Source organism: Rattus norvegicus, chromosome 14 (genome assembly GCF_021556685.1).
Source record: "Rattus norvegicus strain SHRSP/BbbUtx chromosome 14, alternate assembly SHRSP_T2T, whole genome shotgun sequence".
Lineage (NCBI taxonomy): Eukaryota > Metazoa > Chordata > Mammalia > Rodentia > Muridae > Rattus > Rattus norvegicus.
Window position 1 is genome coordinate 51068110 of NC_141547.1, and position 26390 is coordinate 51094499.

General features: G+C 38.9%; 1 protein-coding gene and 1 pseudogene across 2 annotated transcripts in view; both read right to left on the reverse strand.

The window, feature by feature from the left end:
* Window positions 1-26390, reverse strand: part of Dthd1 (death domain containing 1) — a 103175-nt gene that overhangs the window by 24571 nt on the left and 52214 nt on the right. The window contains 1 exon segment of the mRNA XM_087584546.1: window positions 10530-10772. Within this exon segment, the coding sequence (XP_087440672.1) occupies window positions 10530-10772 (243 nt within the window).
* Window positions 8043-10054, reverse strand: Tra2b-ps1 (transformer 2 beta, pseudogene 1; annotated as a pseudogene). Its single transcript, XR_015637028.1, has one exon. The product of XR_015637028.1 is annotated as a transformer 2 beta, pseudogene 1 (transcript).

The window sequence follows — 26390 nt, forward strand, 5'->3', positions numbered from 1 at the left end:
AGAAGCACCAAACATTCTAACTACTTCCTTCCACTTAAAAACTCGATTTTTTAAAGGTGCTTTCTTTCTTTCAGCATACAAATGCATGTAATATCAACAAAATGTTCTGGAACATTTCTGAAAAGAGTTGTTTCAGACACAACTTAGAAGTGATTTACTGGAAATGATGTTTTATGAGACCTCAAATTTTCACCTGTATTGATGACATGGTCACTTTCAGAAGAGCATCTTGATTACCAAGGACCAGTAAAACCTCCAGACCTTTTTTTCTAACCTCAACTCAACTTCTTAGCCACCATATGAACAGTATCCATGGTGCTTTTCCTTGAAGGCATCACAGAGTCTAGATATTTCCTATTTTCCTTACTTTAGCTGATGTTCTCCCAGCTAAACCTAATCCTATAGAGTTAAAGAGGTTTCTTGTTTTGTGTTGCTCCTCTGCCCAGAAGGTAACTTATTTTTGGTCTTTCATGACTGTCCTATTTTAACACACATGTCACATGTCACCAATTTTGTTCATTCTCTGATGATAATTTGTTTCTTTCCTTAACATCTCACTTTCTCCTCTCATTTTAATTATCTATAATATAAGCTTTATTTATCAATGCATTTATGCAACAAGCACTTCTTTCATCTATATCATCTATGCCGAGCATTTTTCTACAGCCTTGTTACTGAATAATCAAGGAACAGAACAAATTTCCCTTGCAGTCACAGAGCTTACTGACATCCTTGCTATGTCAATGTTTCTACAATATAGCTAACATGTGAGGCCCCAAAGCTTTAGAGTGAAACACAGTTAAAGCATGTAAGAATGTTCTAGAGTGTTGGGATAAGAGGTCAGAAATATATCTGCTATTAAATAGATTCAGCGAAGGCTATATGTGGAATGTGAAACTTGACCTAGCAGTTTGAGCTGTTCTGTATAAGCTAGAATCCTGAAAAAGTTGGTTCTAACATATGTGCTGGCAATTAAGTCCAAGCAAGAAAAGAATGAGTCTTCCTTCTTCCAATGTCCTTGAGTGGAAGGACAGATTAAAGGTATCAAACACCATTGGATTTTTCTCAGGCTGGCCTTGAATTCAGAAATCTGATTGTCTCAGTCTTTTGGAATTAAAGGCATGTACCACCTTGATGGGCCTAAGTTTCTCATGGCCACTATGCCTCAAGATCTCCATGTTATAAGATTTGAGTTAGAAGCCCAAGTGTGCCTTCTATTTCAGGACTGTAGTTCATTCTATTTGTAGTCAACAAGGAATAAACAAGACACTTGAAACATATTTCCCACACATAAATGGAACTTTTGCTCTGAGAGAAAACAGAATCTTTGCAGTGTTTCGAGCAGACATGTGATCTGAATGATACTCTGAAAGATACCTTGCCCTCTAAATCAGTGGTTCTCAATCTTCCTTATGCTGCAACACTTTAATACAGTTCTTTATGTCATGGCGTCCCCAAACTGCAAAAAATAATTTTCCATGTTTGTTGCTACTTCATAACTATAATATTGATACCTTTGTGAATCATAATGTAAATACTTGATATATAGAATATGTGACCCCTGTGAAAGGGTGGTTCAACTCCCAAAGGTATCATGACTCCCAGGTTGAGAACTGCTGCTCTATAAGCAGGATGGGGATAGAAGGGCAAGGCAAGGTTTAGATTATGATCATTATTCTTCCTTGTCATCTTAGATGGATTTGTTATTCCTGGTAAAATCCTCTGGTATCTGAAGGGTATGTACATTGAAGTTGGACTGTGGAAGACTGACTCTGAATGTGGGCTGTAAAATTCCATGGGATAGGGTGTCCAGACTGAATTAAAAGATAAAAAGGAAATGTTAGACCCAGTATTTGTTTCTCTCAGATTCTTGAAATATATCAATAGGAGAATACCCAGTGCTGTACCAATGAACCACCCTTTCCAGCAAGTCTTCCTGTCCTGATGGACTCTCACCTCTAATGGAACAAGAACAAGTCCTTCTTTCCTTAGTTTGCTTCTTATAAGTTCACAGTGACAAGGAAAGTACATATTATGACATTTATACAGGAGCATTTTTGTATGTTAGACACTTGGCATAACAGACATGGTTTTTAAAGGAATTAATATAGGGATGAGCAAAATGTGAATGTTGAAGGGTATAAGATATCCTCACAAACAGGAAGCAAACAAGTAAAAGTTACAGATGATCTTCACTTTTTGAGGAACCTCACAGGACATTAATATTTTAATTTTGATTGCCTGTGAGCAAATTTATACATCTTTATATACACACACACCACATAGTAACTGCTTTATGACACACTGTGTCTTTGAGATGCTTGTTCTTCAAATATTCTCAAAGTCTTGAACTCATGGTTATAAAATATATTATGTTAACCCTTTAACAATCACCTAGTTCTCTAGGCCTTCCCAACATACTAGGACAGACTTGCTTGTTGTAAAGGTTAAATGTTAGTATGTTTTAAACTATGATCATGGTCAGGGTAGAAGAGCTTCAAACTGTTTCTTCTAAGTAGTGCTTAACATTATTCTTGTACTTATAGAAATTAGAGCCCAACGTTTATTTTTTTAAAAGTAGTTACTATTTGCCTTTTGTGGGTACTTCTATATACTGTCAAGTGAAACATTTTAATTCTCCTTAAATGAGCTGGAGTGTCTTTAATTCTAAATTTTGTGGAAGAAGTCTGTTCTCACAAAACAAAGGTCCTGGTTTCAATTCCCATTTAGGTATTCACCGATTATAAAAGAGGAGATACGCTTCCTCAACCACAGATTCTTTCTCAGCCTTGTGAAACTTATTTGCAAAAGTTTTGTGTAAAAGTTACAGCCAAGAGTGTGAATCTGGAAAACCCTATACAAACCCATCTGTGAAGAAAGGAAAGGACAGATGGCATATTGATAGTCAATTTGTCTACAAAAAGCAGCAGATATTTAAGATGTTCTATCTTTAAAGGGATGGTGTACTTTCAAGATGATAAGTTTCAAGTTTGAACACATTTAAGACGTGTAGAAATGACTTGATTGACCTAGTTATTAAAAAAAAACATTCTGAACGTGTGCATCTATCAAGCACTGTATGGCAAAGTTGAGTTGAAAAGTGTACATCTGTTTTGTCAATTGCACCTCTCCAACTGAAAGCTCTCAATAAGAGATTTCTTCTCATGAATGAGACCAAAACAGGAGAGGTAGGGAGAGAAGAAAGAAGGAAATATGAGGTGGAGGTGGGGAGAATAGAAGGAGATGGAAAGAAGGGAGGAAGAAAGAATGGTAGGAAGGATGAAAGTAAAATAGAAACAGATGGAAGGAGGGAGGAAGATAGGGAGGAATGGAAAAAGGGAGGGAGGAAGAGAGATTCAGAAATATCCTGTAGGCTCTTTTACAAGATGTTTATGTTCATTTATGGAAACACTGGTGTGTTCCCAGTTGGAACTATGTCTTTTCTAGCTATATGCTTATGATCAACTTTATAGTACCAGGTCTTTATTCTTTCCTATGGAGTGAACATAAGCATCTTGCATGTCATGTTACTATTGCATCAAACATGATGGAGAGCTGAGTGAGGCCATAGACGAGTTCACTTTCCCAGAATAGCAGCACCTTCAAGCACTACGAATTTAAGCAGAGAGAGAGAGAGAGAGAGAGAGAGAGAGAGAGAGAGAGAGAACAATTCATGCTAGTTCAGTTGCATCTCAATCTCTGTGTCATGCAACCAAAGTGTGTAGTGTCTTCTTGACAGGGATTATCATTTTTTTCTGGTGGGCCACCAAGAGCAAAGAAAATAAGCTTTAGCATTTTGGAATGTAGCATTTATTAGTCATATTTTCATACTTCCTAATACTTCCAGAATAGCCTCCCATATACGAAATGCACCTCCATTCCAAATTTTTAAACTCAATTTTTTTTAAGTGTGTAGAGTTTGGGTAATCCTGTTTTTTTTTCTGTTTTTTCTTTATTAACTTGAGTATTTCTTATTTACATTTCAAATGTTATTCTCTTTCCCGGTTTCCAGGCCAACATCCGCATAGCCCCTCCCCCTCCCCTTCTAGATGGGTGTTCCCCTCCCCATACTTCCCCCATTACCGCCCCTCTCCCCAACAATCACACTCACTGGGGGTTCAGTCTTAGCAGGACCCAAGGCTTCCCCTTCCACTGGTGCTCTTACTAGGCTATTCATTGCTACCTATGAAGTTGGAGCCCAGGGTCAGTCCATATATAGTCTTTGGGTAGTGGCTTAGTCCCTGGAAGCTCTGGTTGTAAACTCAATTTTTAAAGGTATAAAAAATAGGTTTTTGCATACTTTTACATGTGTTTTTAGCTTTTGGTAGTCACCCCAATCCCCAGTCAATTTCCCAATCTTATCTAGGTGGACTATTTTCATGAAGCTGTTCATATTTTGTTATTTATTATTCATTCTATATTTATTATCCCCCAGGCCTTAGCGCTCTTCTGCCAATGCTCCTTTCTTCATCCCTAGTAGATAATTATATTTATACCCATAACTAGTTCTGTTTTCAGCACACAGCAGAAATGTACCCTTTGGAAGAGGGTGGCAATTAATGCAGAGACTCATATTTGATCAAAATCCTGAGAATAAATTACAAATAAGAGTACCTGGTTTAAAACAAGACATTTCACACATATATGCACAGACAAAGGCCCAGATAATATTACAGAGGAGAAATAATATAAGGAATCGAGCATGGAAAATAGTACAATAAAATTCTGCCATAGAGATTTGACCTTGAAGTCATAGTCATGAGCAAAAGCTATGAGTATTTACTTGAGATTGGGTTCTCCAGCTTTCCACCGTGGATGCAGGGGGTACTCATGAGGCCCAGTCTCTTTGAAAAGAGCTAATGACTGTTAACAGGTGCTAGAGTAGAGCCTGTATCATTTTCTCTAATGCTGTAAGCACTAGGGAACTAAGTGGAAAGAAGGAAGAGACTGGAAGAAAAAGAAGGGGGTAGCACAGGATAATAAGAAGTATGAAAGTAAGAATAATAAATGGTATAAATGGTGTGATATATATATATATATATATACATAAGAATAATTTAGTCTTCACCTGTTTAAACACACACACACACACACACACACACACACACACACACATAGATACAAAGTACATTAGCAGATAGGCAATGTATCTGTATTAGTATTTCTTGTTGAATGGTAATCACTCAAAATGTCAAAGTAATTTCCACAGAAGGTAATAAAACAGTGAGGTTGAAAAGTATTGAAAATTGTATGTTGAGAGACAATAAGCAAAGCATTGTAATGGAAGATGGAAGCTACAACAACAGGTGAAGTTCCGAATCTGTGACCTGTGCATATCAGGAACACTGAGCTCGGGATAACAAGTGAAGTCCAGACAGCTTCCTGAGAGATGTCACAATGAGGCAGAGACATGAGAGGCAGATGAGAAAGAAATATGTGTCTAGGTCAAAGCAGAAAAATAGCTCCTAATACATTTGTGATGATCAGATATAAACTTTTACAGAGGAAATCTGTATAAGCTTCTAAGTTAGCTAACTTGACTAGTTCACCTAATTATTTCATGAATCATGCAGGCCACAGAGGAAATACAGATCAAGGAAGGTTGAGTCTATGTCAGGTGCTTTTTTTTAATACAGTTCCTTTTTGTATGCATAAGTTCTCTCTTGCAATTGTCTGACCCCGTGGAATTAAATTCCTAATCCTTTCTGCTAGGAAGGTCTACTGTGTTCTGCTTTGTCTCCTAATCAGGCCACAGCTATAGAACACCAACACAGCTTTCTGGAAAAAAAATTGTGCTCAACTAAGCAGCCTGAAGAGTGACCCTGATGTGTATTCTCTACTCCAAACCTTTATATATTCACCAGATCAGTTCCTCAGTCTGACAGGCAAGGACTCACATGCTAAAACACTAATCGGAGAACATCACAGTGCTCCATTCAGCTCTGAGTTGTGACCCTCAGGGAAGCTGATGGGGAATGGATATGAAGCACCCCTCACATGTAGTCAGGCATACTTAGGGCCTAGTCTGTGCCAGGCTCATCAGTTATGACAGGACATGGCCAGGACAGACTAGGTCTAAATAAAACAGAATAAAATCCAAGAAGTTACAGGTTAAAAATGGCTAGTACGTGGGGGAGTAAGAAGAACAAATAGCATGTGAACAGGAACTTGGACATTAGAGAAGCAACTACAGGAGCACATTCAGATTCTTCCTTTTAGTCAATTGAAATAATTAATGAGTGAGATGATGGCTATTCTAATTATTACAGCTTGATCATTCCATCTTATGTAGTTATAAAAAAAACTCTACCTAATAGATATACATATATTGTGTATACTGCCGATGGTGATTGAAGCCAGAACCTCACACATGCTAAGCACATGTTCTACCACTCAGTTACATTCCAGACAATATATGTATAAGTATTGTGTTCATTAACATCATTAACTGTTCAGTGGATAATGAAGAGAATCAACTTCTGCAGCTTTTCCTAAGACCTCCACTGGTGCGCGCGCGCGCACACACACACACACACACACACACACACACACACACACACACACAGAGTGATTAGATAGAAACCGTGAATAAATATAAAATAAATAGAGAGACGAAACAACAAATGCACAAACAGGAGTGGGCATTCCTTTAGATGACTATACTGTCCTGACCAGAGCTCAGATTTTTACCATCAGTTGTTAAGTAGCATGTGCCTTCCTGCTCAGAACCCCAGTTCCTCCTTCAAACCATCAGGTAAAGGCTCCCATGACTCAGCACTTGCTCCTCTACACTGAGGCTGCTTGCATTTGCCTAGTGTCCAAGGTGTGCTGTTTGCTAACCTTTCCCAGTAGTTTGTCTACGTTCTTTCAACTTCCACATCTTCTAGGTAGAATCTGGATACCAGCACCTCACTTCTGTTCTCTGGGCTAAAAATAGACATTTTATCTGCTTAGGAGATAACCATGCAGAGGTTGATGAACACCCACCTGAGGAACAAAATTTCTTTGAGGGACTCCCTCCTCTGCACTTAGCCCTAGGATCCTGGACAACATGACTGCTCTGCTTCCACTCCCAGTAACACAAGAACAATGGCATTGCATCATGAGTGTCTATGAGAATTTAATGACACAATGCATAGAAAAGCACTTAAAAAGATTTTTGTGTTTTGGAAATTATGTTAATGGCTTAATTGAAATGGAAATTTCTGCTAAGATACTTAAATCTACCACCCCGATAAAATGCATTCCATTTTCTTGCTGTAAGACAGATTTTTCTTCATATCTAATGGTTATATTCCCAGGAACAGAAAAGAAAAAAGAATGTAATCAACACAGAATATCTACTATTTGTGGCTTCCTAAGATGCTATTTTCAACATCTGAATAATTATTAATGCATCATTAATACCATTATCTAATCAGGTATAATCTTATAATGTAGTTTTATATATGTGTTTTATATACCCCATTAGGTTACATTCATTTAGAAAGTACTATTACACAGAAATAGAATTTGAGATACTTAATACAATTGAGTTGTAATAGCATATTATTTAAACTGATCAAAGAAAATATTACAAATATTACATCATTGTAAACAAATTATGATGCATTAATATGTTTTTAGTGACACAGAATTTCTCTTTTGAGGCTGGCTAGTCATGTGTGGACAGTAGACACCACTTATGACAACACAGGAGATTATGTACAGTCTGGGCTATCTGAGACACCCGAAAAAACCTATAAAATCTGTATACTGAAAACGTGTTGCTAAGATTGAAAACACAGAATGTAAAAACAGAAAAAAACAATTTAGATTTCTTTAAAAGTAACAAAATTTTTTTGCAAGACAGTAATAACATGATTTTTTTAGTATTGTTTTTTTCATTATTAATGTAGGTTAACTATGCTCATGCATGGAAATAAGGTATTTAGACAATAATAAAATGTTTATATGTTTTGATGTGTTTGATTTTTCTAGAAAATAATTTTTTTAAACTACAGGACTTTAATTACAACAGTTAAAAAGAAAACCAGCACTTCTTTGTAAAACAAGTTGCATCCGCAATTTTTCTTGCTTGTTTATTTAAACAGTTCTCAAAACATTTGAGTGAATTGGGCTTCCTTTGGTAAACAAAGGACCTGAAAATCATGTTTAAAAAATGAACAGGCAAGTCTTCATCCATGACACAGGTGCGGTGATCCCTTCTCTCATTCCATACTTTGAAGCACCCAGTATTTTCATAATCTAAAGGCTAGAAGAACAAGAGTACATTTGTGGTGGAATGTATTGTCACTTGCTGATTAGTTGAAATACCATTATCTCCTTGTAACAGCCTTAAGAAACAGCCTTTTAAAGGCATATATCTATCTGTAGCTCTTATTCCCTGCTATATATAATACAGATTACATGAAGGCTGACAAATCCACATTAATGTAAGCATTAAGCATTAGCTGTATGGAAAGATTCTTGTTCTAATACTAGCAGCACAGAGTTACAGCGTATTTTTAACACTTAATCGCAGGTTTATCGAATATGGCAAGTTTCATGGACTCCTGAAAGAAAATTTTTATTTATTTATTTTTTTCTGATAACTTAAGAATGGTTCTTGTTAAGCATTGATATTTAGAAAGAAAAGTAAAAATCAAACTTGTTTATTGTTGCTTTTTGCCATCTGGTAGCATTTTACACACAGGCTTCGATCTTCAGAATACCCTGGATTCTGTAGAAAAACATTTTAAATGAAGTTTTGTACAGTAGAAACTTCTCAGCAGTCAAAATTTGGACTGTAAAAAAATACATGCAAAACATACTTCTCTGAAAACACTTAACTTTGAACAAAGCACCGAACTACACAAATGCAGAATGAAAACAGTATTTCAACTCCACCAAAAGTAGTCATCATAAAAGGTGTAAAAGTCACCTAACTTCACTAGGCACTGTTCACTTTTTAAACAGGAGACAATAGAAAATATTGTCCACAAACAACATTCCAGCTCTATGGCAGGTCTCAGAAAGTCTTCAACTTCATGCTTTAATAGCGACGAGGTGAGTAGGATCTTGATCGAGAACGAGACCTGTATCCCCCCACGACTGTAGTAAGGAGAAGGTGACCGCCTTCTGTAAATCTGATCTCTATCTTGAGCTGCTCTCCATCCACCTCCTCCTCCACCTCCTCCTCTGTATGATCTGCTGTAAAAGTCCCGGTCATCATACCCTGATCATATCCTCAGTCATAATAGTCCCGGCGTCGTGAACTGCCATAAGTGGGTCTCCCCATATAAATTCCTGGTGTTGGGGTATGGGGCCTTTTTGTTATAAAGAAATCGACCCTAATTCGACGTCCATCAAGCTCCATTCCATTGGCACGTTCTTTAGCTTCCTTGGCATCATCTACATTTTCAAAATATACAAAGGCAAATCCTCTTGACCATCTAGACTGCTGGTAATACACAATAGACACATCAGCAATGGGGCCATATTTAGAGAACACTTCTCTTAGATCTCTTTCTGTGGTGTACAAGCTCAATTCAAACACTCCAAGACAACAGTTGGGGTCAGGATTTGCCCGGTTCCCAACATGACGCCTTCGAGGAGACATGGGAGAATGGCTGTGACTGTGGCATCTGCGATAGTCTCGGCTGTAAGACCTGCTCCGGGATCGTCTATAAGAGCGAGATCGTGATCGTGACCTTGTATAATGCCTTCTAGAACTTTTTCTGGATCTAGACCTAGATTCAGATCTGCATCTTGACTTTAATCTAGAACATCTTGAATCTTCCTTGGAGCGAGACCTTGCAGGTGTGTGCAGTGCAGATTTCCTCAATCCATGAGCATTTCCACTTCGGGAAGCAGAACGGGATTCCCGCTCGCTCGCCGTAGTTCTGCTCACCGCTGTCGCTCATGACTCCGGGTTGCTGTCACCGCTGCTGGCCTTTACTGAAGCTGTCAAGCTCCCGCCTTCCTGACAGAGGCTCCGCCACAGCCTCGCGCGACGCCAGGTTAAGAGAGTAGTCCAAAGCCGACTCGCTCCGCACCACCTCCGCACCGGTCTCTCTAGAAAATAATTTAATCTATTTTCTGCCATGAGTTGGATTATTAGGTTCCAATAACTTATAAAACAAACTTGCTGAAAACTACCAGTTCTACTGAAGTTATTTCGATACTATTGCTATGTTCAGAATGAACTGTCCTTCAAGTACAGTCTGAAACGTACTCAGTGTTTTCATAAATGATCTCCCAGTAACTCAGGTGATGTCTCAGAGGATAAAAGACATCGTGCCCACAATCATTAACCAGATGCTATAAAGAACCAATGAACTTACATTCCTCTAATAAGGAAAAACTAACATCGACAATAGCAGAAAACCTAATATGTATTTGACTCTAGAATTGATCCTAATTGCCCCTTTTTTATCAAATTTATTGATGTGTTTTCTATTCTTCTACATCTATTTACTTGCAGAACTTATTGTTAATAGACAATTGCAAAGAAGAAACAAAAGCTGTCACATAGAAAGACTGCTCACTTACCTTCGGCAATTTTAGTGGTAATTTGCAAACTGGAAACTGATAAAGATTTTCATGAAGTGCTTGATCCAAACTGGGGACAATCTTCTCTCTGGATACTTTGTAGACTGTAATAGTGCCTTTATAATGAGGGCAGCTATAATTCCCAAATTCATCCACCTCTTTCATGTGGAGTTCTAACCTGGGTTTTCTTTGCAGGTGAAAAATGAGTTTGTAGTCTTTCCCATAATCCTTCCCATTGCCTAAAAAGGAGATGTATTTGTCACCCCCAAGATACTTAGTTCACTTTAATTTTCTAAAATTTCAGTAACATATCATTTATCAAATATTGTTAAAGTGTCTTGCCTGATATTATTCCTTGTGAACATATAACCTAGTAGCCTAACTTCTCCTCTGTAACTAGGCCAAGTTTTTTTTTTCCTGCAAGGTTCTACATCTAATAATTTTCCCTTTTCTTTTTCCTCTTCATGTTTTTTTAACAAGAAACTTTAGGGAATATTCACATTTTTCAGTATCTAGACTTTTATCTTCACTCTCCCAGAATTATCTTTCCCACACACACAGAGAGACATAACCAGGTACACATGCATATGTGCATGTATGCACACACTCTCTAAATAAATGTTTTTAAAATGTTTTAATGATTTAACTTCTCAGTCACTCTGCAATACTTACCATGCTTGATGGCTGCCATATAAGTCTTGTGGTTTTCTTAGTTTTTTTGTTTACATTTTATTTCTATCTGTTTGTTGGTAGTTTGTTCATTTGTTTGAGACAAGGTTTTCCTGTGTAGCCTTGATTGTCTTGGAACTCACTCGGTAGACAAAGTTTGCCTGGTACTCACAGGTATCCCCTGGGCTCTGCATTTTAAGTACTAGGATTAATGGTGTGCACCACCACTTCTTGCTTAATGGTTTTCTTAGTAAAAAGTACAGAAATAAAATGTTCTCACAGTTAGAGAAAATGGCAGTGCTATTGTGGATCTTCCAAGTGAAACGGTTACTGAATTTGATGAAATTAATAAGGAAAGGTGATGGATTCTCTTGAAACAAAGATATGGATATCTCTGGTTGAAAACAACAAAATTGTGAAGAGAAATTTCACCTCTATAAACTGTAGAGCCTTATATTGCAATATTATAAAGGATATTACCGGTTCCTTTGATATTTTATGCCTGTACTACAGTAGTATGCCTTTAAAAAATCTCTGATGGCGCAACTGAAGTTGTATTTTGGGACCATAAATGTCGAGAGTCAAGTTTAGCCTCCACCATTTGTCAGTATGTTGGAGAACTTTGAGGTCCTGTTCTTCCTCATGTTTAAAGCAGGAGAATTAAACCTTGCTGTCCAAGATCACCTTTAAAAAAGATCTGACATAATATAAATAAAGTAATTGCTCACACACCTGGCATATATCAAATGCTGAATAAAAGACAGCACAATATCAAAGGAAAAGAAATAATTGGATTCTATTGCTATTCTGCATCTGTATGAAAACAAAACAGACTTTCAGTGAGACATCAAATTGAAGTTCTACTCCCCAGGAATTCACAAAGCTGGTGACCTTTGGCTATCTCTTACAAAATGAATGCTTTCTGTTTCACCCAGAGGGAATAATTCATTAAAATATGTAGAGGACATTGCTGTTTCCCTTCTGTGGCTGCTGGAGGCATTTTGGTAAATTTCTAGACTACAGTATAAAGCAGGAATAGAATGGTTCGCAGTTATAGAAAGTACTCGAATAGAGTCCTTTGCATAAGATTGCATTGTGGCAATCTGGCTACTTGAACAAAGCAGATTTCTAAGAAAAGAATGACTTTCTTGGGGTAGGGTTCTTGAAAAGGTTTTATACGAGTTTTTAAATAATGCATTATTTTGAGTGATTAAAATGAATCTAAGTTAAAAATTTAAGTTGTCAGATATTTTGAGTAACACCATTTTAGGTCTCTATTTAACACCCCAAAAACTATCAGAGGAAATGTCACAACTTTGATCACAAACTACTGTTATTGAAGAAATTCCTTTTTGTCATTCAAATGCATTATTTCTCCTTCCATACTTACGTTACTCAAAAGTGATTATTAATATGCAGTATACAAGGATGTGAAGATGAGCCTACATTGGCTAAATTCAGATCTAGAATTTATGAACCTATCATTGACAGTCAACTCCTTTTAAAAATTAGTAGTATAGGAGAGAGAGACCCAACCGCCTGGTCAGGTGGGCACTCCTGAGGCTGCAGAGCGGAAGAGACCACAAACACTGCTCACCCCTGCCCACATCCCTGGCCCAAGAGGAAACTGTATAAGGCCTCTGGGCTCCCGTGGGGGAGGGCCCAGGAGCGGCAGGACACCTGCCTGAGACACCGCCGGAACCTGAAAGAAACAGACCGGATAAACAGTTCTCTGCACCCAAATCCCGTGGGAGGGAGAGCTAAACCTTCAGAGAGGCAGACAAGCCTGGGAAACCAGAAGAGACTGCTCCCTGCACACACATCTCGGACGCCAGAGGAAAAAGCCAAAGACCATCTGGAACCCTAGTGCACTGAAGCTCCCGGAAGGGGCGGCACAGGTCTTCCTGGTTGCTGCCACTGCAGAGAGCCCCTGGGCAGCACCCCACGAGCAAACTTGAGCCTCGGGACCACAGGTAAGACCAAATTTTCTGCTGCAAGAAAGCTGCCTGGTGAACTCAAGACACAGGCCCACAGGAACAGCTGAAGACCTGTAGAGAGGAAAAACTACACGCCCGAAAGCAGAACACTCTGTCCCCATAACTGACTGAAAGAGAGGAAAACAGGTCTACAGCACTCCTGACACACAGGCTTATAGGACAGTCTAGCCACTGTCAGAAATAGCAGAACAAAGTAACACTAGAGATAATCTGATGGCAAGATGCAAGCACAGGAACCCAAGCAACAGAAACCAAGACTACATGCCATCATCGGAGCCCAATTCTCCCACCAAAACAAACATGGAATATCCAAACACACCAGAAAAGCAAGATCTAGTTTCAAAATCATATTTGATCATGATGCTGGAGGACTTCAAGAAAGACATGAACACACTTAGGGAAACACAGGAAAACATTAATAAACAAGTAGAAGCCTACAGAGAGGAATCACAAAAATCCCTGAAAGAATTCCAGGAAAACACAATCAAACAGTTGAAGGAATTAAAAATGGAAATAGAAGCAATCAAGAAAGAACACATGGAAACAACCCTGGATATAGAAAACCAAAAGAAGAGACAAGGAGCTGTAGATACAAGCTTCACCAACAGAATACAAGAGATGGAAGAGAGAATCTCAGGAGCAGAAGATTCCATAGAAATCATTGACTCAACTGTCAAAGATAATGTAAAGCAGAAAAAGCTACTGGTCCAAAACATACAGGAAATCCAGGACTCAATGAGAAGATCAAACCTAAGGATAATAGGTACAGAAGAGAGTGAAGACTCCCAGCTCAAAGGACCAGTAAATATCTTCAACAAAATCATAGAAGAAAACTTCCCTAATCTAAAAAAAGTGATACCCATAGACATACAAGAAGCCTACAGAACTCCAAATAGATTGGACCAGAAAAGAAACACCTCCCGTCACATAATTGTCAAAACACCAAACGCACAAAATAAAGAAAGAATATTAAAAGCAGTAAGGGAAAAAGGTCAAGTAACATATAAAGGGAGACCTATCAGAATCACACCAAACTTCTCGCTAGAAACTATGAAGGCCAGAAGATCCTGGACTGATGTCATACAGACCCTAAGAGAACACAAATGCCAGCCCAGGTTACTGTATCCAGCAAAACTCTCAATTAACATTGATGGAGAAACCAAGATATTCCATGACAAAACCAAATTTACACAATATCTTTCTACAAATCCAGCACTACAAAGGATAATAAATGGTAAAGCCCAACATAAGGAGGCAAGCTATACCCTAGAAGAAGCAAGAAACTAATCGTCTTGGCAACAAAACAAAGAGAATGAAAGCACACAAACATAACCTCACATCCAAATATGAATATAAAGGGAAACAATAATCACTATTCCTTAATATCTCTCAATATCAATGGCCTCAACTCCCAAGTAAAAAGACATAGATTAACAAACTGGATACGCAACGAGGACCCTGCATTCTGCTGCCTACAGAAAACACACCTCAGAGAGAAAGACAGACACTACCTCAGAGTGAAAGGCTGGAAAACAACTTTCCAAGCAAATGGTCAGAAGAAGCAAGCTGGAGTAGCCATTCTAATATCAAATAAAATCAATTTCCAACTAAAAGTCATCAAAAAAGATAAGGAAGGACACTTCATATTCATCAAAGGAAAAATCCACCAAGATGAACTCTCAATCCTAAATATCTATGCCCCAAATACAAGGGCACCTACATACGTAAAAGAAACCTTACTAAAGCTCAAAACACACATTGCACCTCACACAATAATAGTGGGAGATTTCAACACCCCACTCTCATCAATGGACAGATCATGGAAACAGAAATTAAACAGTGATGTCGACAGACTAAGAGAAGTCATGAGCCAAATGGACTTAACGGATATTTATAGAACATTCTACCCTAAAGCAAAAGGATATACCTTCTTCTCAGCTCCTCATGGTACTTTCTCCAAAATTGACCATATAATTGGCCAAAAAACGGGCCTCAACAGGTACAGAAAGATAGAAATAATCCCATGCGTGCTATCGGACCACCACGGCCTAAAACTGGTCTTCAATAACAATCAAGGAAGAATGCCCACATATACTTGGAAATTGAACAATGCTCTACTCAATGATAACCTGGTCAAGGAAGAAATAAAGAAAGATATTAAAAACTTTTTAGAATTTAATGAAAATGAAGGTACAACATACCCAAACTTATGGGACACAATGAAAGCTGTGCTAAGAGGAAAACTCATAGCACTGAGTGCCTGCAGAAAGAAACAGGAAAGAGCATATGTCAGCAGCTTGACAGCACACCTAAAAGCTCTAGAACAAAAAGAAGCAAATACACCCAGGAGGAGTAGAAGGCAGGAAATAATCAAACTCAGAGCTGAAATCAACCAAGTAGAAACAAAAAGGACCATAGAAAGAATCAACAGAACCAAAAGTTGGTTCTTTGAGAAAATCAACAAGATAGATAAACCCTTAGCCAGACTAATGAGAGGATACAGAGCATGCGTCCAAATTAACAAAATCAGAAATGAAAAGGGAGACATAACTACAGATTCAGAGGAAATTCAAAAAATCATCAGATCTTACTATAAAAACCTATATTCAACAAAATTTGAAAATCTTCAGGAAATGGACAATTTCCTAGACAGATACCAGGTATCGAAGTTAAATCAGGAACAGATAAACCAGTTAAACAACCCCATAACTCCTAAGGAAATAGAAGCAGTCATTAAAGGTCTCCCAACCAAAAAGAGCCCAGGTCCAGACGGGTTTAGTGCAGAATTCTATCAAACCTTCATAGAAGACCTCATACCAATATTATCCAAAATATTCCACAAAATTGAAACAGATGGAGCCCTACCGAATTCCTTCTACGAAGCCACAATTACTCTTATACCTAAACCACACAAAGACACAACAAAGAAAGAGAACTTCAGAACAATTTCCCTTATGAATATCGACGCAAAAATACTCAATAAAATTCTGGCAAACCGAATTCAAGAGCACATCAAAACAATCATCCATCATGATCAAGTAGGCTTCATCCCAGGCATGCAGGGATGGTTTAATATACGGAAAACCATCAACGTGATCCATTATATAAACAAACTGAAAGAACAGAACCACATGATCATTTCGTTAGATGCTGAGAAAGCATTTGACAAAATTCAACACCCCTTCATGATAAAAGTCCTGGAAAGAATAGGAATTCAAGGCCCATACCTAAACATAGTAAAAGCCATATACAGCAAACCAGTTGCTAATATTAAACTAAATGGAGAGAAACTTGAAGCAATCCCACTAAAATCAGGGACTAGACAAGGCTGCCCACTCTCTCCCTACTTATTCAATATAGTTCTTGAAGTTCTAGCCAGAGCAATCAGACAACAAATGGAGATCAAAGAGATACATATCGGAAAAGAAGAGGTCAAAATATCACTATTTGCAGATGACATGATAGTATATTTAAGTGACCCGAAAAGTTCCACCAGAGAACTACTAAAGCTGATAAACAACTTCAGCAAAGTGGCTGGGTATAAAATTAACTCAAATAAATCAGTTGCCTTCCTCTATACAAAAGAGAAACAAGCCGAGAAAGAAATTAGGGAAACGACACCCTTCATAATAGACCCAAATAATATAAAGTACCTCGGTGTGACTTTAACCAAGCAAGTAAAATATCTGTACAATAAGAACTTCAAGACACTGAAGAAAGAAATTGAAGAAGACCTCAGAAGATGGAAAGATCTCCCATGCTCATGGATTGGCAGGATTAATATAGTAAAAATGGCCATTTTACCAAAAGCAATCTACAGATTCAATGCAATCCCCATCAAAATACCAATCCAATTCTTCAAAGAGTTAGACAGAACAATTTGCAAATTCATCTGGAATAACAAAAAACCCAGGATAGCTAAAGCTATCCTCAACAATAAAAGGACTTCAGGGGGAATCACTATCCCTGAACTCAAGCAGTATTACAGAGCAATAGTGATAAAAACTGCATGGTATTGGTACAGAGACAGACAGATAGACCAATGGAATAGAATTGAAGACCCAGAAATGAACCCACACACCTATGGTCACTTGATTTTTGACAAAGGAGCCAAAACCATCCAATGGAAAAAAGATAGCATTTTCAGCAAATGGTGCTGGTTCAACTGGAGGGCAACATGTAGAAGAATGCAGATTGATCCATGCTTATCACCCTGTACAAAGCTTAAGTCCAAGTGGATCAAGGACCTCCACATCAAACCAGACACACTCAAACTAATAGAAGAAAAACTAGGGAAACATCTGGAACACATGGGCACTGGAAAAAATTTCCTGAACAAAACACCAATGGCTTATGGTCTAAGATCAAGAATCGACAAATGGGATCTCATAAAACTGCAAAGCTTCTGGAAGGCAAAGGACACTGTGGTTAGGACAAAAGGGCAACCAACAGATTGGGAAAAGATCTTTACCAATCCTACAACAGATAGAGGCCTTATATCCAAAATATACAAAGAACTCAAGAAGTTAGACCACAGGGAAACAAATAACCCTATTAAAAAATGGGGTTCAGAGCTAAACAAAGAATTCACAGCTGAGGAATGCCGAATGGCTGAGAAACACCTAAAGAAATGTTCAACATCTTTAGTCATAAGGGAAATGCAAATCAAAACAACCCTGAGATTTCACCTCACACCAGTGCGATTGGCTAAGATCAAAAACTCAGGTGACAGCAGATGCTGGCGAGGATGTGGAGAAAGAGGAACACTCCTCCATTGTTGGTGGGATTGCAGACTGGTAAAACCATTCTGGAAATCAGTCTGGAGGTTCCTCAGAAAATTGGACATTGAACTGCCTGAGGATCCAGCTATACCTCTCTTGGGCATATACCCAAAAGATGCCTCAACATATAAAAGAGACACGTGCTCCACTATGTTCATCGCAGCCTTATTTATAATAGCCAGAAAATGGAAAGAACCCAGATGCCCTTCAACAGAGGAATGGATACAGAAAATGTGGTACATCTACACAATGGTATATTACTCAGCTATCAAAAACAACGAGTTTATGAAATTCGTAGGCAAATGGTTGGAACTGGAAAATATCATCCTGAGTGAGCTAACCCAATCACAGAAAGACATACATGGAATGCACTCATTGATAAGTGGCTATTAGCCCAAATGCTTGAATTACCCTAGATCCCTAGAACAAACGAAACTCAAGACGGATGATCAAAATGTGAATTCTTCACTCCTTCTTTAAATGAGGAAAAAGAATACCCTTGGCAGGGAAGGGAGAGGCAAAGATTAAAACAGAGACTGAAGGAACACCCATTCAGAGTCTGCCCCACATGTGGCCCATACATATACAGCCACTCAATTAGACAAGATGGATGAAGCAAAGAAGTGCAGACCGACAGGAGCCGGATGTAGATCGCTCCTGAGAGACACAGCCAGAATACAGCAAATACAGAGGCGAATGCCAGCAGCAAACCACTGAACTGAGAATAGGTCCCCTATTGAAGGAATCAGAGAAAGAACTGGAAGAGCTTGAAGGGGCTCGAGACCCCAAAAGTACAACAATGCCAAGCAACCAGAGCTTCCAGGGACTAAGCCACTACCTAAAGACTATACATGGACTGACCCTGGACTCTGACCCCATAGGTAGCAATGAATATCGTAGTAAGAGCACCAGTGGAAGGGGAAGCCCTGGGTCCTGCTAAGACTGAACCCCCAGTGAACTAGTCTATGGGGGGAGGGCGGCAATGGGGGGAGGGTTGGAAGTGGAACACCCATAAGGAAGGGGAGGGGGATGTTTGCCCGGAAACCGGGAAAGGGAATAACACTCGAAATGTATATAAGAAATACTCAAGTTAATAAAAAAAAATTAGTAGTATATGTAATGGAACACTAAAGTCACATCTGTAAATAAAGTAGGAATAACAATTTTAAGTGTTTACTAGTAACAGATAAATGATCTCAAATATAGCTCATTATGATATGTTTTAAAGTTGAACTTGTATTGTTGCTAAAATACAACACCTTATTTTGAGGGTCACCATTTTATTATAAAAAGGAATAAATGATTAAAAAGCATAAAAGAAATAACAGTATTTTTCTTCCTTCTCTGACACATATAAGGAGAAGCTAAAAGTGATTAATTTCTAACTGTGAGGACAGCCTTGGCTAGCTGACCTTTGGAGAAGTTTTCTCCAGTCTTGATATATAAGACACATAGTATCTAGAACAGAATTGACACGATCACTATTCCACAAATACTTGTCATTTTTTTAAAAAAAGGGTAGTTATATTTTTTGAGAAAGTGGAGGTTTCTTACAGTAATGCATTGTTTTCTCAGAAATGATTGTTAAATGTCTTTTATTGATGTCATAGGAAGGAAATACACACATGAATGAGTGCTTTCACTAGAAAAGGCAGATGAAGAAGCAGAACTACTAGCCATATGAGGAACTAAAGGATCCTGAGACAAACAGTATCTCTACATATTTTGATGATTTTAATCCACCTTCCACCACTTGTACCTCGAAAGTTTGTCAAGGCCTTACAGAAACAGCTCAGTTTCAGAACCAGCTCCTTAACTATTCTCTCTTCTCTCTCTCTCTCTCTCTCTCTCTCTCTCTCTCTCTCTCTCTCTCTCTCTCTCTCTCTCTCTTATATTTCTTTACTTACATTTCAAATGTTATTGCCTTTCCTGTTCATAAGCCCCCTATCCCCTCCCCCTCCCCCATACGGGTATTCCCCCCATCCATTCCCCTTACTGTCCCTACATATTCCCTTGCACTGGGGGTCCAACCTTGGCAGGGTCAAGATCTTCCCCTTCCACTGGTGCCCCAGCAAGGCTATTCTCTGCTACATATGCAGTTGGAGCCCTGGGTCAGTCCATGTATAGTCTTTCAGTAGTGGTTTAGTCCCTGGAAGCCTGTGGTACCTGATCTCTTTATTTCAAACCTCACCTTGCTGCTTTTTTTTCCCTACAGAGTGATAGTGTAGCTTGGCTCTTGTTACACCGGTATGGACCACCCATCTCAAAGGAAATTTCAGGCACAGTCTTTGCAATGTCTCAACTGATCCATTCATCTCCCACTATCTTTTAACATGGTTTGTGATATCCTGCTTTCTTAGCTTTTAATAATCCTCAACATATAATTTACATAGACATATTATGTTTATGCCTAGGACATACTTCCTGAGATAGATAGGGAATCTACTCAATAGCTTTCTGTGATCATTACTTAAAACTATAACCCTTCCCCTTCTTTATCTGTTTTCTGCTTTGGCTTTCTGCAGAATACATTTTACCTCCTTATGTTGGGCTTTACCATTTATTATCCTTTGTAGTGCTGGATTTGTAGAAAGATATTATGTAAATTTGGTTTTGTCATGGAATATCTTGGTTTCTCCATCTATGTTAATTGAGAGTTTTGCAGGATACAGTAACCTGGGCTGGCATTTGTGTTCTCTTAAGGTCTGTATGACATCAGTCCAGGATCTTCTGGCCTTCATAGTTTCTGGCGAGAAGTCTGGTGTGATTCTGATAGGTCTGCCTTTATATGTTACTTGACCTTTTTCCCTTACTGCTTTTAATATTCTTTCTTTATTTTGTGCGTTTGGTGTTTTGACTATTATGTGACGGGAGGTGTTTCTTTTCTGGTCCAATCTATTTGGAGTTCTGTAGGCTTCTTGTATGCCTATGAGTATCTCTTTTTTTAGATTAGGGAAGTTTTCTTCTATGATTTTGTTGAAGATATTTACTGGTCCTTTGAGCTGGGAGTCTTCACTCTCTTCTGTACCTATTATCCTTAGGTTTGATCTTCTCATTGAGTCCTGGATTTCCTGTATGTTTTGGACCAGTAGCTTTTTCTGCTTTACATTATCTTTGACAGTTGAGTCAATGATTTCTATGGAATCTTCTGCTCCTGAGATTCTCTCTTCCATCTCTTGTATTCTGTTGGTGAAGCTTCTATCTACAGCTCCTTGTCTCTTCCTTTGGTTTTCTATATCCAGGGTTGTTTCCATGTGTTCCTACTTGATTGCTTCTATTTCCATTTTTAATTCCTTCAACTGTTTGATTGTGTTTTCCTGGAATTCTTTCAGGGATTTTTGCGATTCCTCTCTGTAGGCTTCTACTTGTTTATTAATGTTTTCCTGTGTTTCCCTAAGGGAGTTCTTCACGTCTTTCTTGAAGTCCTCCAGCATCATGATCAAATATGATTTTGAAACTAGATCTTGCTTTTCTGGTGTGTTTGGATATTCCATGTTTGTTTTGGTGGGAGAATTGGGCTCCGATGATGGCATGTAGTCTTGGTTTCTGTTGCTTGGGTTCCTGCGCTTGCGTCTCGCCATCAGATTATCTCTAGTGTTACTTTGTTCTGCTATTTCTGACAGTGGCTAGACTGTCCTATAAGCCTGTGTGTCAGGAGTGCTGTAGACCTGTTTTCCTCTCTTTCAGTCAGTTATGGGGACAGAGTGTTCTGCTTTCGGGCGTGTAGTTTTTCCTCTCTACAGGTCTTCAGCTGTTCCTGTGGGCCTGTGTCTTGAGTTCACCGGGCAGCTTTCTTGCAGCAGAAAATTTGGTCTTACCTGTGGTCCCGAGGCTCAAGTTTGCTCGTGGGGTGCTGCCCAGGGGCTCTCTGCGGCGGCAGCAACCAGGAATACCTGTGCCGCCCCTTCCGGGAGCTTCAGTGCACCAGGGTTAAAGATGGCCTTTGGTGTTTTCCTCTGGCGTCCGAGATGTATGTACAGAGAGCAGTCTCTTCTGGTTTCCCAGGCTTGTCTGCCTCTCTGAAGGTTTAGCTCTCCCTCCCACGGGATTTGGGTGCAGAGAACTGTTTATCGGTCTGTTTCCTTCAGGTTCCGGCGGTGTCTCAGGCAGGGGTCCTGCCGCTCCTGGGCCCTCCCCCACGGGAGCCCAGAGGCCTTATACAGTTTCCTCTTGGGCCAGGGATGTGGGCAGGGGTGAGCAGTGTTGGTGGTCTCTTCCGCTCTGCAGCCTCAGGAGTGCCCACCTGACCAGGAGGTTGGGTCTCTCTCTCACAGGGTCTGGGAGCAGAGAGCTGCTGCAGAATACATTTTAGCAAATATTATACTCCCTTAGTTACGTATTCTGGCTTGTGTCTTGATGACAATAACCATCAGAGGGAATATGCATTACTGAGTGGATAAAAGGATGATTTAATATGTTACCCATAGATACAGCAGAATCACTTCTGAGGCTAGAGGACATATGACACTGAGAACATACTTAAGGCAGATAGGCTTGCAAAGAGCATTTCTAAACATTATGAGTAAGACAAAGATATCATTTACATAAAACCCTCTTAAAGAAATTGCTAACATTTTCTGTGTTTTCTATGCATTTAAAAGGGGCTCTTAAGGGTCATGCAGCAAAATGTATAAGTGCTGAATTGACATGTCTAACAGAAATGAAATGAAAGCATGTTCTAGCTCTGTCCCAAAGAATGACAGACAAATGATTATGATCAAGATAAACCAACATTCCTTTGATTTCATCTCAGGGCTAGGACCAGTGTTTATGACATAAACTTTTCTCAGAAGAGTCATCTGTGTGATATATATGTAGGTCAAAGGACTTTGTGATTTTTTTAAGGGACAGTTATCTAAATTCAACAATTAATTAATTAATGTATTCAGCATTAATTCATCCAATCATCCCCATTACTAGTACAGTGCTAGGACTTTTATTTTCAATTCTACTCATGGAATTTCTTCTCTCTGTCCTGCACCATCCTAGGTAAACTGTGTTACATGGTTCACCCAACAAGACTATCCACTTCCAATCAGAGTCTTGATAAATAAACAGGCATTAAATGAGTAAATAGAAAGTTGCAGCTATAGCAAGGGGCCCAAAAGAAAAGGTGAAGATCTATGAAAATAAAATAAGGTGGTAATAAAAATAAAGAGTGGCATGAAGAAGAAGAAGAAGAAGAAGAAGAAGAAGAAGAAGAAGAAGAAGAAGAAGAAGAAGAAGAAGAAGAAGAAGAAGAAGAAGAAGAGAAGGAGGAGGAGGACCAGGAGGAGGAGGAGGAGGAGAAGGAGAAGAAAGAAAGAAAGAAAGAAAGAAAGAAAGAAAGAAAGAAAGAAAGAAAGGAAGGAAGGAAGAAAGGAGGAAAGAAAAAGAAAGTACTTCCTTGAACCATAGTAGAGAGATGGGGATAAGACAAAGACCCAGCAGACAGAAAATAACTGGACTTACTTCTGTGAGATGCCTAGGTTCTGATGAAGTGATAGGTTTCAACCCTTTGGGGAAACTCATATTCCTTCTAGATCTAGAAACTTCTAGTTAGTATCCTGATTTGAACACGAGTCTCCTGACCTGTCTCAGTTTCTTGGAGTGAAGATGAGATTATCTCCATCCCTCATAGACAACCTAGCACACATGATGCCAGTCTTTAGTTTGACAAGTTACCACATGACACTACTGGGCTCCAGTCAAGACAACATGTCTACCTCGTCTTAGGACACCAGCTCCATCTTATTTAGGGCAATATGTAAGCATAGCTGCCACTTTGGTATTACAGGAAAATCATTTATAGTATTCATTTGGGAAGAGTACATCTGTATTCTGACTATCTCTCTTTAGAGAGCTTTTCTTGGGGTTCATACTGTAGTTCCTGCTTCAAAATGTAAGTAGGAAGGCATGTTTTCCATCCTTCCTTTCTCTCCTTCTCCAATGACTGAGATGCCATATGTAAGAGTAGAAGACACACTTTAGATCAGAAGATATTGGATAATAATTGATCTCACTTATCCCCATGAAAGCCAGGGCTAGCCTCAAATCTCCTTTAATATGGACACTACAAAGACCATATAAAGTCTTGGAGTCATTTTCTAAATGAGAAATTCAATGATATGCATATTGATTTATAAATATACAAAGAGTAGTACATCAAGCCAAGTGCATAGTAAAGTTCCTGATTCAGAAATCCCCATAAAATCCACCCTTTAATTCTCCCTCTTACCTCACCATTATAGGTACACCTTTGATACTGTACTTTACTTGAGGAAGGAATTGGAAATAGGAAGTTGTTTGTGAAAAAAGCATGCCCAGAGAGCATTTTCACCAAAGACTGTTGGTTCTCTCTTTTTTAAAGCTGTTTACTCTTTTTTTTATTCTTTTCATCTTTTCTTTCACTGTCATGCATCATTTTCAAACCTCCCACCTCTCATTACTCCCCCCTCCCCAGCCCTTTCCAGTTCTACCATCTATTCTTTTTCCTCCACATGCTCATTCCTCATTCATTTACTCTGTAATTGTTGAAAGCTGGGAGCTCTTAGGCTCAGAGAACATAGGTCAATGAAGACATGCTGGTTGTCCCATGAAATTTCATTCTTGGGAAGACTGTTTCTTGAGAGTATGAATAAATCCCAAACCTAGGAGTCAATAATTTCTAATTTTAATGACATTTAAAATGGGAACAAAAGTAACATTGAGTAAGTGTGGGAATGAAAAGTCTGCAGGACATCCACATCTAATGTCCTTAAGTTTCTTTTGTACCTCAAACCACTTTCCAAATGTGGAATATACTTTAAAATATGTAAATTAAGAAAGATACAGTGGCCCTCTTTATTAATCCTAGCACTCAGGAGGCATAGACAAGGGAATCTCTGTGAGTTTGAGGAAAGCCTGCTCTATAAATTGAGTTCAGAACAGGCTTCATACCTAGAGAAAACCTGTCTAGAAAAACAAAACAACAAAAAACTGTAAAATAATATATATATATATACATATATATATCTTTATAATAAGAAATTACATGCTTAACTTCTAATCACATCTCTTGAAAGTTCATTGACCTATGTTAGACACTTTGTAGGACACATTGAAGAATTTGGAGGTAGTTTTATGTGCAATGGAGGGTAATATAGTTCTATCATAAGAGTAACAAACAGTTACTACTAGATGGGGTCACTTCATATAAACATATAAAATTGAAAACATATCAGAAACACACAATGTATTTCATATACTTAACATTATGACCTAACAACCCAGTATACCACAGAATATAGGTTCTTTCTCTCTCAAGACTAAGTGGACAACTAGAAGCTGTGACATCACAGAAAGTATCTACTGAAACTGGAGAAAGATCAATAGCCAGAAGCTGGAAAGAACCCAGATGCCCTTCAACAGAGGAATGGATACAGAAAATGTGGTACATGTACACAGTGGAATATTATTCAGCTATCAAAAACAATGACTTTATGAAATTCATAGGCAAATGGATGGAACTGGAAAATATCATCCTGAGTGAGGTAACCCAATCACAGAAAAACACACATGGTATGCACTCATTGATAAGTTGCTATTAGCCCAAATACTTGAATTACTCTAGATGCACAGAACACATGAAACTCAAGAAGGATGACCAAAATGTGAGTGCTTCACTCCTTCTTTAAAAGGGGAACAAGAATACCCTTGGCAGGGAATAGGGAGGCAAAGTTTAGAACAGAGGCAGAAGGAACACCCATTCAGAGCCTGCCCCACATGTGGCCCATACATATACAGCCACCCAATTACATAAGATGGATGAAGCAAAGAAGTGCAGGCTGACAGGAACCGGATGTAGGTCTCTCCTGAGAGACACACCCAGAATATGGCAACTACATAGGTGAATGCCAGCAGCAATCAACTGAACTGAGATCGGGACCCCCATTGAAGGAATCAGAGAAAGGTCTGGAAGAGCTTGAAGGGGCTCGAGACCTCATATGAACAACAATGCCAACCAACCAGAGCTTCTAGGGACTAAGCCACTACCCAAAGACTTTACATGGACTGACCCTGGGCTCCAACTTCATAGGTAGCAATGAATAGCCTAGTAGAGCACCAGTGGAAGGGGAAGCCCTTGGTCCTGCCAAGACTGAACCTCCAGTGAACATGGTTGTTGCGGGGAGGGAGGTAATGGGGGGAGGATGGAGAGGGGAAGCCCATATAGAAGGGGAGGCAAAAGGGTTAGGGGGATGCTGGCCCAGAAACCGGGAAGGGGAATAATAATTAAAATGTAAATAAGAAATACTCAAATTAATAAAGATAAAAAAAAAACTCAGAATGTTCCACTTCTACTTGAATGTGTATTGCTTTTGTATATAACAAAGCCAACCATTCTACATCAAATCATCATAGTGGGAAGCCATCTGCCACATGACATGTTTCT